The sequence below is a fragment of the Alosa sapidissima genome, chromosome 13 (assembly GCF_018492685.1).
Source record: "Alosa sapidissima isolate fAloSap1 chromosome 13, fAloSap1.pri, whole genome shotgun sequence".
NCBI lineage: Eukaryota > Metazoa > Chordata > Actinopteri > Clupeiformes > Clupeidae > Alosa > Alosa sapidissima.
Window position 1 is genome coordinate 30,688,098 of NC_055969.1, and position 12,139 is coordinate 30,700,236.

Below are 12,139 nucleotides of genomic sequence, written 5' to 3' on the forward strand. Positions count from 1 at the left end.
CACAGGGCTCTTTCCCCCCTCACAGGAAACCAGTGGCTCTCCCCCTGTCATGCCTTCATCACCACATGTGGAAACTGCGTTTCTCGGTGGGGCAGCTCGCAAAAAGGCTGATGGCTGACAGACGAGGCTAGGCCTTACTCCATGTCCGGTTTCCACTGCTTTGTCTGCTCTGCCCATTCAAGCTGACTGTGGGGGCTCACCCGTCCAATAGTCCAGATTTTTTTTTGTTTTTTTAAAAGAAAAAGAAAAAAAAAAAACTGGCCCCGTATGACCGGAGCTCCACGAGTCCCTGTGTCTCCTGAGCAGCCTTGGAGTGTCCAGTCCCAACGGAGGCCTTTGGAAAGAGCTCTGTCATTTTCATAAGTTTATGCTGTACCATTGTGTTATACTTGTGTATGAATGCATATTGATGAAAGCAATAACCAAAATTTAAAAGAAAAAAAAAAAACAACAAGAAATAAACAACATTTAACTTAGTTTAATTGCACTTATTTTTCTGAGATTGGGGAGAAAAAAAAACTCATTGTGTATATTCTGAACCACTTCTGTTTGTGCTGTAACTGCAGTCATTTGGCGGGGATGGTTCTAATGGTACGTGTTTGGGTTCGGCCGAATCATCATGGTGACCTTCTTCAAGGAGTAGGCCCCACCACGGAACTCAGCCCAGTATACGCCATCCTGGTAGCGACTGCGATAGTGCCCTCCCCTGTACCACACGCCATTAAGGTTGGAATGGGCACAGGCATTATACCACCACCCTCCCTTCTGGTAGTGGGCGCAGTTACCTGAAGTTACAGAGAAAAACACAAGTTAGCCGAGAATAATACGTCTATTTGGCTCTGTGTGGTTCACAAATTAATGCATTATTTTAATTAGATAATCAGTTGTTCTCATCAACGCCCAAACACGGATCATGTCACTGATATTAAAGTCAACTGTTATCCTGTCAGAAACAGAAACTAAGTTCATAAAATGCTTTGAAAGTTCAGCTAACATAGTAAGAAGATGAAAGTTAAATAACAAATAGTGATAGTGACTGTCCAAACTCCATTGAGAGATTAATAACTATTTACCAGCCCAATATCTCACCTGTGTACATGTCGTGATCTCTGTCCAGGGTGGTAAACTGTTTCCCATTGTGCCAGGTCAGGGAGTCCCCGGCATTACCATGGTAACGGCCCACCCTTAGCTTGTAGAACTCTGTCTCGGGCTCGAGGCGGAAACTGGCATACTCGGCAAACGTCTTCCTGCCCGACCAGTCCTCCAGGGTCACCAGCAGCTTGTAGTTGCCCTGGTTGGTCAACCAGTAGATGTGCTCCAGACCTAGCCAGTACTCACCATCAATGTTTCCAAAGCCTTGCTGCGAAGGGAGACGAGAGTAGGACAGCAGAAAGTAGGAGGATAGGGGAGGAGAAGACAGATATGACCTTTTTAGGCAATGTTTCCCAACATATTGTTACAGTGTAACCCATACTGTTCGCTACCATATGCTCCATGTCACACTGCATGTTCACTGAAGGTATGATCAAAGCTGCTGTTTCTGCCACGTTAAGCTCATGCTGTTGATGAAGATTTTTATGTTAAGGCCTTCTCAGTTCAGTTACCTTCTAGTACATGCATGTAGCTCTAGGACTTCGCACGCACTTAGAGTTTCCCTAGTAAACATGTAGATTTAATTCCCTCAACGTTGAAACATTCTTACGCTGTCTCGTTTGTTTATTCAGTGCAGTCAAATTTTTATGTCTTGATATTGCTATTTACAGGGCCAGAATTTACACTTTTATCTTCGGGTTATCAGTAAATTACGATGGCTTAAGACATGTTGTTAATATTCTCCCTCCACAAATCCTATTTGTATCTGATGTCTTGTTTTCATTTGACATCACATATGGTTTTTATTAAGGACGCTAGTTTTAAATGCCAATTTAGCTCATGGGGTTTGGGGCAAGCTGATACACGTTCACAATAATTCCCTGGTTCTGTCATGGGGCGTAGGTCACAATTGCTGCTAAATATTTTCCTCCGCTCTGTGGTTTTTTGTAATACCACTCTCTCCCCACAACACCAAGGATTCCCCTCTCCATACATATTACGTCAAAATGATTGCTTTGGCTGTGAATAAATGTCTTCATGATGGGATCAGGTCCTGATGGCAGATTTATTTTGTTGGCTCGTTTTTTCATCAAATCGTGTCTCATTAGAAAGTCTTAGAGTAATTGCGCTGGGAGAATGCCCCCTTTCATGTAACCTGATCAAATTGGAAGATTCAGCATGGAAGGAGTTCCCACATTGCATGTTCACTTTCCCCCAATGGTTTCAAATGGAATGCTCCCCTTTTTTCATCACACGGGGAAAGTTCAAAATGTTCCAAAGCAGTTTTTCCTTGGTTTTCACCATATGCTGTGAGCTTGGCACTCATTGCATTGCAGTTGACCAATAACTTCCATGTTTTTCAGCAGCAATGTGCTTTTCATTATTTTTAATACAGCTAAATTGTTGTCGAGCACAACAAAGCCAGCGTCAAGTGAAAAAAAAAAAAACGGAGAGCGCTTCACAAAACTTCTATTATTTGTAAATCCCCAAAAATCACAAAAAGAAAATCCCCAAATTCAGCCTTAAAACTCTCTAAACGTTCTATGCAGTCTGCCAATGATGACTGAAGGTATGAGTAGTGTTTTTTTGTGCTGTATTTCTTTTATTTTACCTTATATGTCTCCCAGTTTCTGAAGAAGTTGACTGATCCATCTAGGCGTCTCTGGATGACCGTCCAGCCACCTGGGTCGTGCCTCTGGTCACACCACACCTGCATCAGCCGGTTAGCGTTCTCCGGCTTCACCAGGTACATGCCACTGGTGGCGTGGCCTTCCTCCAGAGCATGCAGACAGTCCTTGAAAGGTCCTGCACAGTTAGAACAGATGTGAGACAGTGGTGAGACATTGGTGAGGAAATCCAAACAAGGGAAGGTACGCTTGAGACTACAGTAGAATAATCTTTGGACTCCGGTGTGTGGTTGAAAGATGTAGACCTAAGAAAATAATACATTTTTTAGAGGTGGGTAAGAAGTGGGTAATCACCAGCAATCAAAGAATGTTTTAAACTTCCACACAACAGCAGGAACAAAATTGATGTTTTAGTTCAGTCTTTAGATGAGTTTGTGAGTCTGTGATTTGAGGAAGGATCATGTAAGGAAACAAGAAAATATCTTTTGGTAGTATAATTCACTGTCATGCATGGTCCAGAAATCCCTTTGCAACACCAAAGAACTTTTTCCTCTGTCGCACGCACGCTATTTGTTTATCCAGCAACGGCTTTGCAAATAACAATGTCCATAGACAAGGTAAAATATGTTGCATGATTTTATGAAATTACGATGTATTGCGACATCATGCAAGTCAAATTTGTAGTTTCTTATGTCTCATTCCATCGAACTACAGATCCGCTACCCGATCTGGCAAACTTACATAGTGCGGTTATAGCCGATAGAGGGCCGCGAAGCGAATGCAGAAGTGCTGTTCACCCTGTTACGAGTTGATGAACCACTGAAACAATTTTGGAAACATTATTTTAAGGTACAAAAAACTCTTTGGTGTTGCTTTAATCTACATAGGAAATGTGAGAGGTTGTAGAGGAATGAATGAGGAGGACACCACCAACACCTGTTCTTTAAAAAAGAGGATCTAACTTCCTGTCATGATCCCGGGATTTATGTTAGCTGTCAGTTTTTCAGTGAACTTGTAATACAAGGGATCAAAGGATGATGCTAAAAACTATCACTTCTCAGCAGTTTAATGCAGTGTCAGAAACGGTGCTAACAGTCACTAGGAAGTCCTCTCAACACTCATTAACACAATCCTGTGTCTTGTCTGCACAGTAACGAGCAAACTCCCTCCAACACCCTCTCAGGTGGTCCGCGGTTGCCTGGATTTCCTGCATCAGAATGGATTTGATTTTTCCCCTCCTTGAAAACCTCAGAACCCTGTTACCCAGAGTTGACTTTGGCAGCGGTTCTGTGAAGGCAGATTTGCCACTGGTTAGCTGTACCGGCGCCAAGAACAGCACGGGCATGAGGGCTTCGGCAGCATGGGCTTATGCAGCTAAGTTATAGTTTAACCAGTAGTGTAAAGTAGTTCTCTTTCTCACTGGAATGTAGTATTTGGTTTTCAGCAGCTGTAAATATCATTACATTCTTTCATTTTTATTTTGCCCCTTCAGCGTGCAACACGTTGAACCTGGGCCATATGGTAGAGCTGTCGAGGTAAAGATGTCGAGAATATTTACTGTGCACCTACAGGGAAGTGCTTATGTTTCACCCTTGAACTGATGCTTGATGTGCCGGCAGAGCTCCGTGGTCTCCTTTTTAAGCCCCCCTGCCCGAGAGAATGGTTTCTGAAAGAGAAGCTGGCTTACTTTGGTGTTGCATGCTCACATGAAAGAGGCCTTGGTTGCTTATCCCCTGCTGCCTGCTGTACAGTACATCTGCTCTCATGTAATCCTTGTACGTTTTACGTTGGTTCTCCTTTCAGACCGTAACCATTCTTAATTGTGCATAACTTTCAGAATCTTTTTTTTAAATAATATTTAGAAATGAATGAATGTTTCCCAGCTTTAATGTGGCATTGTCCAAAGGTAGTGCTGAAACCTTGGGCCTTTATTTTTTGCTGACAGTTGAAAGCCTTTGATGTTTTTGACATTTGATTAATGTTTTGTATGACCCTCACGTCAAGTAACATGTGAGTTTCCACTTCAGACCACATAATTCCCACTTACAGTAACCTTCAAGCTGCTCTCTCACATGTGTTTCAACTGGGAAGTAATAAATGCTGTAAGAACAATGGTAAAGGAAGAAATTGAAGTATTGATGGCACCAGTGGAACAGTGGAAACAAGTAAAAGCCATAAATCCCAAAGTCTCCTAACTGTCAACTGTCAAATATAAAGAGTTGTGTGGTTGTTTTCATTATATAAAATTGCAGAGCCCATTTACAAGTTAATAGTGTTTGAGCGTTTTGTTCTGAAGAACCACTTAATCTCATGATCTATGATCAACAAGTCATGATCCGTCTGAGGCTGGAAAGAAATTGAGAAAAGAACAAATTAATCAGATAAGATGCGTTAAGACAACTTTCTCAATACTTACTTAATCTTGTAACAGTTTTTATTTCTGTTGTAGGCTGTTTTGAGTTTTATTTGTGTAGCATTGTTATGAATGGAGTCTTGTTAGGAAAATGATAATTCCAGCTGGAAGAGGGTTCCACATATCCTGTCTGTTTGCCCTCCGTGTCTACAAGTGCTGATTCAGGGCAATCCTGCTCTTTCTCCTGGACTTGGCAGAAAGCCTGGAGTAGCCCACCAGCCTGCACGCACAGGTATCGGAACTCCCCCTATTACCGTCGGTCCTGTATTTTCACCGTCTTGCGTGTATGTGTCACTTAATATCAATTTCTATACAAACCAAGACAGCAGACTCCTAAAGAAACGCAACCACCCACACCATAGGTGTATCTGAATTAGCTATGTACCAAAAACATTTTACCGTGACTCAAAGAGCTGTAGACAGTGTTGTAAGGCTGCGTGTACACAACCGCTTGGAGCTCCAGTGGAATTTTAATTTCACGACGAGAATTCTCGGTCTAACCGTCCATGTGCCGTTGAAACGGTGTAAATAGGCGACCCATCAGGCCAGCACTATAACTCCGAGCGTGGTAAACAAAATCGGATATTTCAGGCAGTAAATGCTCCCGTTAACAAACAAAGCAGATTTTGTTCAAATCTACACACCTATGGCTACTGAAAAATGTCAAGTTAATTTAGCAAATGTTATTTTGAAGTGTTAAAAAACATCGTTGTTTTAGAATTTCTGAACAAAAGTGGTGATAATTGGGGGTGTTACGGTAGGAAGAGTCTGAACGACGGCTAGTCTTGATGCCCACCCACAGTGCAGGAAACAGCAGTGATGCTGCCCATCGGCTATTTCATGCTCCCATTGGCGGACAGAACATTTGTTTCGCTATGTCGGCATCTCTCTTTCTCGCTCTCTCTTTCTTTCTGGTTTGGCTGCTGTATTTTTTATTTTTTTTTGTTATTCATGACACATTTATGAACTTCACAGTTCAATTAGTCACCTTGACTAGAATGCTGACTCTGCTTTTGGGAGGAACAAGAGTAGATATAAAAAAAAAAAAAAAAAAACCTTAGGTTGAATGAAAAGTTGAATGAAATGTCATGGAACTCACCAGAAGGTTTATCTGTGCTGGACGAGCTCTGGGCTCCATACGCCATCGTGGGCAGCGGTTGCAGCAAAGCCTTGGAGTTCTGGTCGCTCTGTATCTCATTGGTTATCTGGTTGTTGCTATTGCGCGTGTAAGTGGGCGGGTGGTACGCCCTGACTGGAGTCATGGGATGCTGCGGTCGCTGAGGAGGATGCTGGGGCATCGCGGGCGGCTGCTGCTGCTGTGGCGGCAGTGGCTGTGGCTGCGGCTGCCTCGCGCGCGGCAACGGCCTCTCCCGCTCGCGCTCCCCTCCGAAGGCGTGCGTCCGCCGGCAGTGCTCCTCCAGCTGCACGATGGCGGCGCTCTGGTTGCTGGCGAGCGAGGCCAGGTGCTGGTACTTGTGCTCCAGGTCGCGGTAGCGCGACACCAGCTGCTGCATCTCGGCGGTGTGGTTGAGCACGCGGTTCTCCAACTGGGCCACCTCCAGCGCGTTGTCGCGCTTGCGGATGATCTCGTGCAGCAGCTGCATGTAGAGCTGCGTGACGCGTGCGTTCATGTTGCGGCTCTCCTTGCGCAGCAGCTTGACCTCGTTGACCACGCCGCCGTCCACCTCCACCAGCTGCTGCAGCGACTCGATCTGCCGCCGCTGCTTGTGCAGCTCGCTGTTGACCACCTCCAGCTCCTGCTTGTTGACGCGCGTCTCCGCCTGGCCCTCCGGCGACCTGGAGTTGACGCAGATGGCCCCCGTGGCCTTCTGCTGGGGGACGATGAACGTGTAGGAGCACTTGTCCGTCTGAGAGGCGGCGGCGACGGGAATGGGCGCCTCCGCGGCGCGTTTGGGACGCGCGGCATACATGAACTCTGGTTCCAGGGCGTCGTCATGGCTCTCAATCTCCTGGGCTTCTCCCTGAACAGCAGGCCCAGGTCCAGGAGCTAGGGACGCCGCCAGCAGGACCAAGAGAGGGAGCTTCATGATGAAGCGTGGATATGCCTTGTGTCTCAGTATGTGCTGTGATTGCTGAAAGAAGAGAAAAATAAAGTAATCAGTTCTTATGAATCTGTACTTGCCCTGACTTGCGTAATCACAGGATGAGTTTCTTATAAATGTCCGCACCATCTCAATCACAAAATGGCTCCTGGAGACCCATTGCCATGGAAACGATGGAACCATGGAAACAGTTGATGGCCCTGAGCAGAGGATCTGTTTACATACCGGAACAGAACCCGTGCCGGGCCCAAGCAGTCAGTCTCAGGTGCTCTGCCATGGTTCAGCATAATTAATTCTGCTGCGGCTTTGAGTTATAATGTTACCTACCACATGCATCAGAATTTCTATAATTAGCTGACTGATGATTTAAAAGAGAATGTTTTGTGTTCTAGGCATATGGCTTTGCCATCAAGTCAGAACTGGGTGACTTTCTTTTTGTAGAAAAAACGCTTTTTGCAGAAGCTTCAAAGTTCTGTGGCTTTCGAGGGAACTTGTTTGTACAAGTTAAACCTCAGCAATAATGGAGTTAATAGTCCCTATTGTATTCTGTAGACCAACCAGAAGGATCAGATGAACACGGCTAAACATAACCCAGTGCATGGTAATTGATCTTAGCATATAATGCTACAGTACAATTTAAAACATTAAATGTATTTTTGATATTTGTACAAATGCAGCACATGTTTGTGTTATGTGTTTGTTTGTTTGTCCATGTTTGTGGTGTGTGTGTGTGTGTGTTTGTTTGTTTGCCTGTCCTTGTGTGTAGTTTGTGCGTGTGTGCGTGTGTCTGTTGCTATGTTGAAATAATTTCTAGCTCACAGCAAAGGCAAAGATAAGGGAGGATATGAAATACATGTGTTGTGCTTAAGCACATTGTACTTCGGTGTTTATTTGTGTTTATGTCTGCAGTCATGTGTACATGCTATTTGTGTGTCTTTGAACATTGGCACTGTGTGTGTGTGTGTGCGCGCACATGCGTTTACATAGACTGCAGATGTTTGGATAGTGTTATGGGGCTGTGTGTGTGTGTGTGTGTGTGTGTGTGTGTGTGTGTGTACTGTATGTGTAGACCAGAGGAAATGGCTGTGGAGTGGATGACTCAGAGGTCAGAGGTGTAGTGGCCAGACGTGTGGTGCAGGACAGTTCAGCGTATCAACCCCAGATTGGCCACAGACGGCCTCCTGAAAATAGAGCCCCCTGGACCACTCTCCTGTGGTCATTGTGTATCTCAGAAGTTATATGGGGTAGATTTACAGTGACTGAATTGTCGGGCTTTACGGCTCCTGCTTTAGCATCAAGCCATGCCAAATGGGATAACTGTGAGCTGCTAAATATAACGGCTGCAGTCAGTACAGTGCTTTACCAGCACTACCAGCAGCACCTAGTTTCCAGTGTCACGATGAGAAAAAACTCCGTGACCCCCCCCCCCCCCCACTCAAAGCCGACTCTGATGGAAACTCTGCACGTCGGTCTGCAGTTCTCGATGAAGTCATGAACGTTTCGTGACTGGAAGTGACTTGCATGTCGGCACGATTGGAATCAGTCATGGAAGTTGTGTAGAGACAAGTGTCTCAATTGCGAGACTGTGATCAGTGTGGTTTTTTTTTTTGCCAAAAGTAGTATTACACCACAGCATTCGTGTCAGGGCCAGGAGAAACCAACGGAATGTATTCAAGGGAGCTTTTTCCTCAAGGGAGCTTTCTTCCACACCAAGCCAGAATGATGTAGCAGTTATGCAATTATGAAAAGGGACTGTTTCTGGTTAAGATGTGTGGTTCTGTTTAGCACGGTGCATGTTGCTCCTCGTGCCCTCTGAGCGCCTGGTGTTTATTGTTGTCACCACAGAGAAACATGTGCTCTGTGTTTGTGTGTGTGTGTGTGAGGGCAAGGGTGTGTGCGTGTGTGTCAGTGTAATGGTTACCAAATCAAAAAAGAAGCCAAAAGAGTTTTACCCTTCAGCTCATTGCATGACTCCTTCACAAAAAAATGTGATTAGAGTCGTGCAAAGATCACATCTGTAATCTCTTTAATGTTGTCGTCTTCCACTATGTGATTCTTTCTAGGGCTCATTAGAATCTTTTTTCGTTATTTTTTCTAAAGCAATGCAGACTTCTGACGTTTCCCCACACTTGCATAGGGTGTTAACCCAAGCACACAATAAACCAGTCTATGTTTGCGTCCTCGTCTGGTCTGAGACTGTGTTGTGGGGGAGCACGAGTCCTGCATGGTTCAGTGGCCTGTGGGAATTTACTGGAAAAGTGGCCATTAAGCAGGGTTATAGGGGCAAAGACATGCATCCCGCCTCCAGGCAACTGACTGGAGATCAGTGCCCTCAGCACCTCTGTATGTCAGCAGAGCCGCTCTAGTGCTGCACAGTTCATTCCCACACACTTAAATCTAAAGAAAATATTAAGTAACTTTTGTTAATTTCCTGTTTGATAACTTTTCCAGTTTGTGCTGCTGTTTTGTATTTGACACAGAACTGGTGCCAGAGAACAAATGAGGTATTTCCCCCCGTAGTGTGTGTGTGTGTGTGTGTGTGTAAGTCTTCAAGGCTCTCTGCTACCCCTTTGACTTTCAGTAAGACAGTTTTATTTATTAACCCTGGCCCCTGCAGACAGAATGACACATTTGCTCCTTCTAATAACTTGACAGTGTTTGCATAGTCCCGTGAAGTTGTTTTAAATATCTCCGCTTTATGTTGATGAATTATGGCTAATGAAAACCCAAAGAAAGCAACGACTTGCTCATTTATGCCGGCTGCATAGCCGTTTATTTGACACTGAAATTAGTTCTTCTAACAATTGTAATCAATTAAAAAAGTTCCCTCGGCACCATTAATGAACAGCCAATTCTCTCCAGTGACTCTCAACTCAACTCTGCAGTAGACTATCACCACTTTGTTAGAGACAGAAGGAGCATCCTTACCAGAAAATTGTCCCAGGCTTTTTTTTTCTTCTTTCGTTTCTTTGTTTCCTTCTCTCTTCCACTTAAATCCCCTGCTGCTCTGTCAGGTTGGATTGAGATGCTCTTGTGAATAGAGCCATCGCACTTTCACTTCTCGCACTGCCTCCTTGTCTGCCACTCTTCGACTCCAGACGTATCTTCAGAGGGTGTCCATCACCGGGAAGCACTTGTGGAGCCTCCGCGGAGACTTGTCGAGAGCCCTGATTGCGACCAGGTGCTGAAACTCATAACCTCAAAAATGCATGAGGACTCTCTGGGCTGCAAAGTGCCCTCCAGCGGTGTCATCTACAGGTTGTCCTGAGTTCCTGATATGTGTGAAGGGTCTGTGTCTGTGTGTCTGTTGTGTGTTTGCTGAGGAGCAGGGCTGGTTCTGGGTACATCTGTCCTCCCCACTGGCACTCAGACTAGATCCACTTCATCACTTCTGCCTCAAGATCCCTCAAACTCTCCACAGTCCAGCCTCCCTCCTGTTCCCCAGTACACACACTCCCTTTCTCTCTCTCTCTCTCTCTCTCTCTCTCTCTCTCTCTCTGGCTCTGCCTTAACTCGCTCTCTCATTCACTCCAACACATCTAGAGGCAGGGCACTTTTCCAGCAGGGACTTGTGAAGCTGGTGGTGATTGTGATGTGTGTGTGTGTGTGTGTATGGGGGGGGGGTGTGTGTGGGGGGTGTTCAGATCCTCCCTCTCCCCTCCTTCTGCCCTCCCCCTCTCACCAGCAGCACCAGCAGCAGCAGCAGCACAGGCTCCAGTCCCCCCACCCAAGCCCTCGTCCCCTAAAGCCCCAGTAAACGCCCCCCCCCCCCCCATCCACTCCACACACACTCCACACCCCTCGTCCCCTCTGCTCGGGCTATTTGTGGAGTCAGGGAGCCACGGCCGCCAGCTGCAACCGTTGCCGGGTGAGGTCACGGGCGCTAGGGAGTGTGCTGGACAGTCCCGTGGAGTCGGGTCGTCATGGGAGAGAGTGGGAGTAACGGAAGACAAATGAAGAGCGCTGATGAGATTGCCCTCTGCATGATCCGTCTTTGTTCTCTTACTTTGGGGGGAGCTTTTCCATTTATCATTTATCACACTTATAAGGACGTGGGGGAAAGATTTTTCATCTTTTGAAGGGTTTAAGTTGCTACAGTTGGCTTATAATTTATTTTGACAAATAGTCATTAAAGAAACTCGAAGACCTTGTGACATGGAAATATTACATCACCCCACTGTGTAATGTTAAAATGTAATAGATCACAGTCTGTGCACTGAACTAGAGAAGGGTCCAGTGTAGCCTTCTCTGAGGTTTTATCATCAGTCCTGCTTTGATGAACACTAATGAGAGGAAGGGAAAGTAACATGATAATTATGGGAAGGACCGTACAGAGATAACACCCAAAATGTTTCAAGATTTTACCGACCCTGTAGCTTCAGCGGAGCAGTTTGTAGACAGCGCAAAACCTAGACCTAGATATATTCATTTTACAAGAGGCAGTGTGGTGATTCTGGAAAAAGGTGAATCCGTTTAATTCAAACTAATGAAAGCCAGTCAGCACCTATAAACAAAATACATACCAAATCAACAACCTCAAATAAATACAGTGGTTAAACTCCTGGAACTACAACTGGCAGACTAGCTGTTTAATCTTATCCTCTCCTCCAACAATTTCTAAACAAGATTCAGTTCCGTTTTGGCTGATACACACTCAATTATGGTCAGCATGTCTGCCACTTTCCTTCATTTTCTAAACATACTGATCAATTCCGTGCCAAGGTAAAACACAATACCTTGCTGCTTACTTTGGAAAAACTCTTGTCTGCACTACTAGACTGATCCGTGTGTTCTTGGTCAATCCTGCTGGAAAAGTACGTTTTTGCAACCCAGGCGTTCTTCATCTCCACGTATGTGGCACTTGAAGAATGTCAGTCTCCTGCTAGGTCAAAATAATGGAGTAGATTCCTGTCCTTGCTTGAGGTTCGTGGGCAGCCAAAACT

General features: G+C 45.3%; 2 protein-coding genes across 11 annotated transcripts in view; one reads left to right on the forward strand and one right to left on the reverse strand.

Moving 5' to 3' along the window:
• The window catches only part of LOC121679927 (ras-specific guanine nucleotide-releasing factor RalGPS1-like), a 78,072-nt gene that overhangs the window by 31,363 nt on the left and 34,570 nt on the right, over nucleotides 1-12,139 (forward strand). The gene's annotated exons all lie outside the window — the stretch shown is intronic.
• Nucleotides 464-10,809, reverse strand: angptl2a (angiopoietin-like 2a). Its single transcript, XM_042059015.1, has 5 exons — nucleotides 10,125-10,809; nucleotides 6,233-7,226; nucleotides 2,705-2,898; nucleotides 1,090-1,360; nucleotides 464-785 (listed from the first exon to the last, which is right to left on the reverse strand). The coding sequence occupies exons 2-5, from the start codon at nucleotides 7,179-7,181 to the stop codon at nucleotides 586-588; spliced, it is 1,614 nt and encodes a 537-aa protein (XP_041914949.1). The 5' UTR covers nucleotides 7,182-7,226; nucleotides 10,125-10,809; the 3' UTR covers nucleotides 464-585.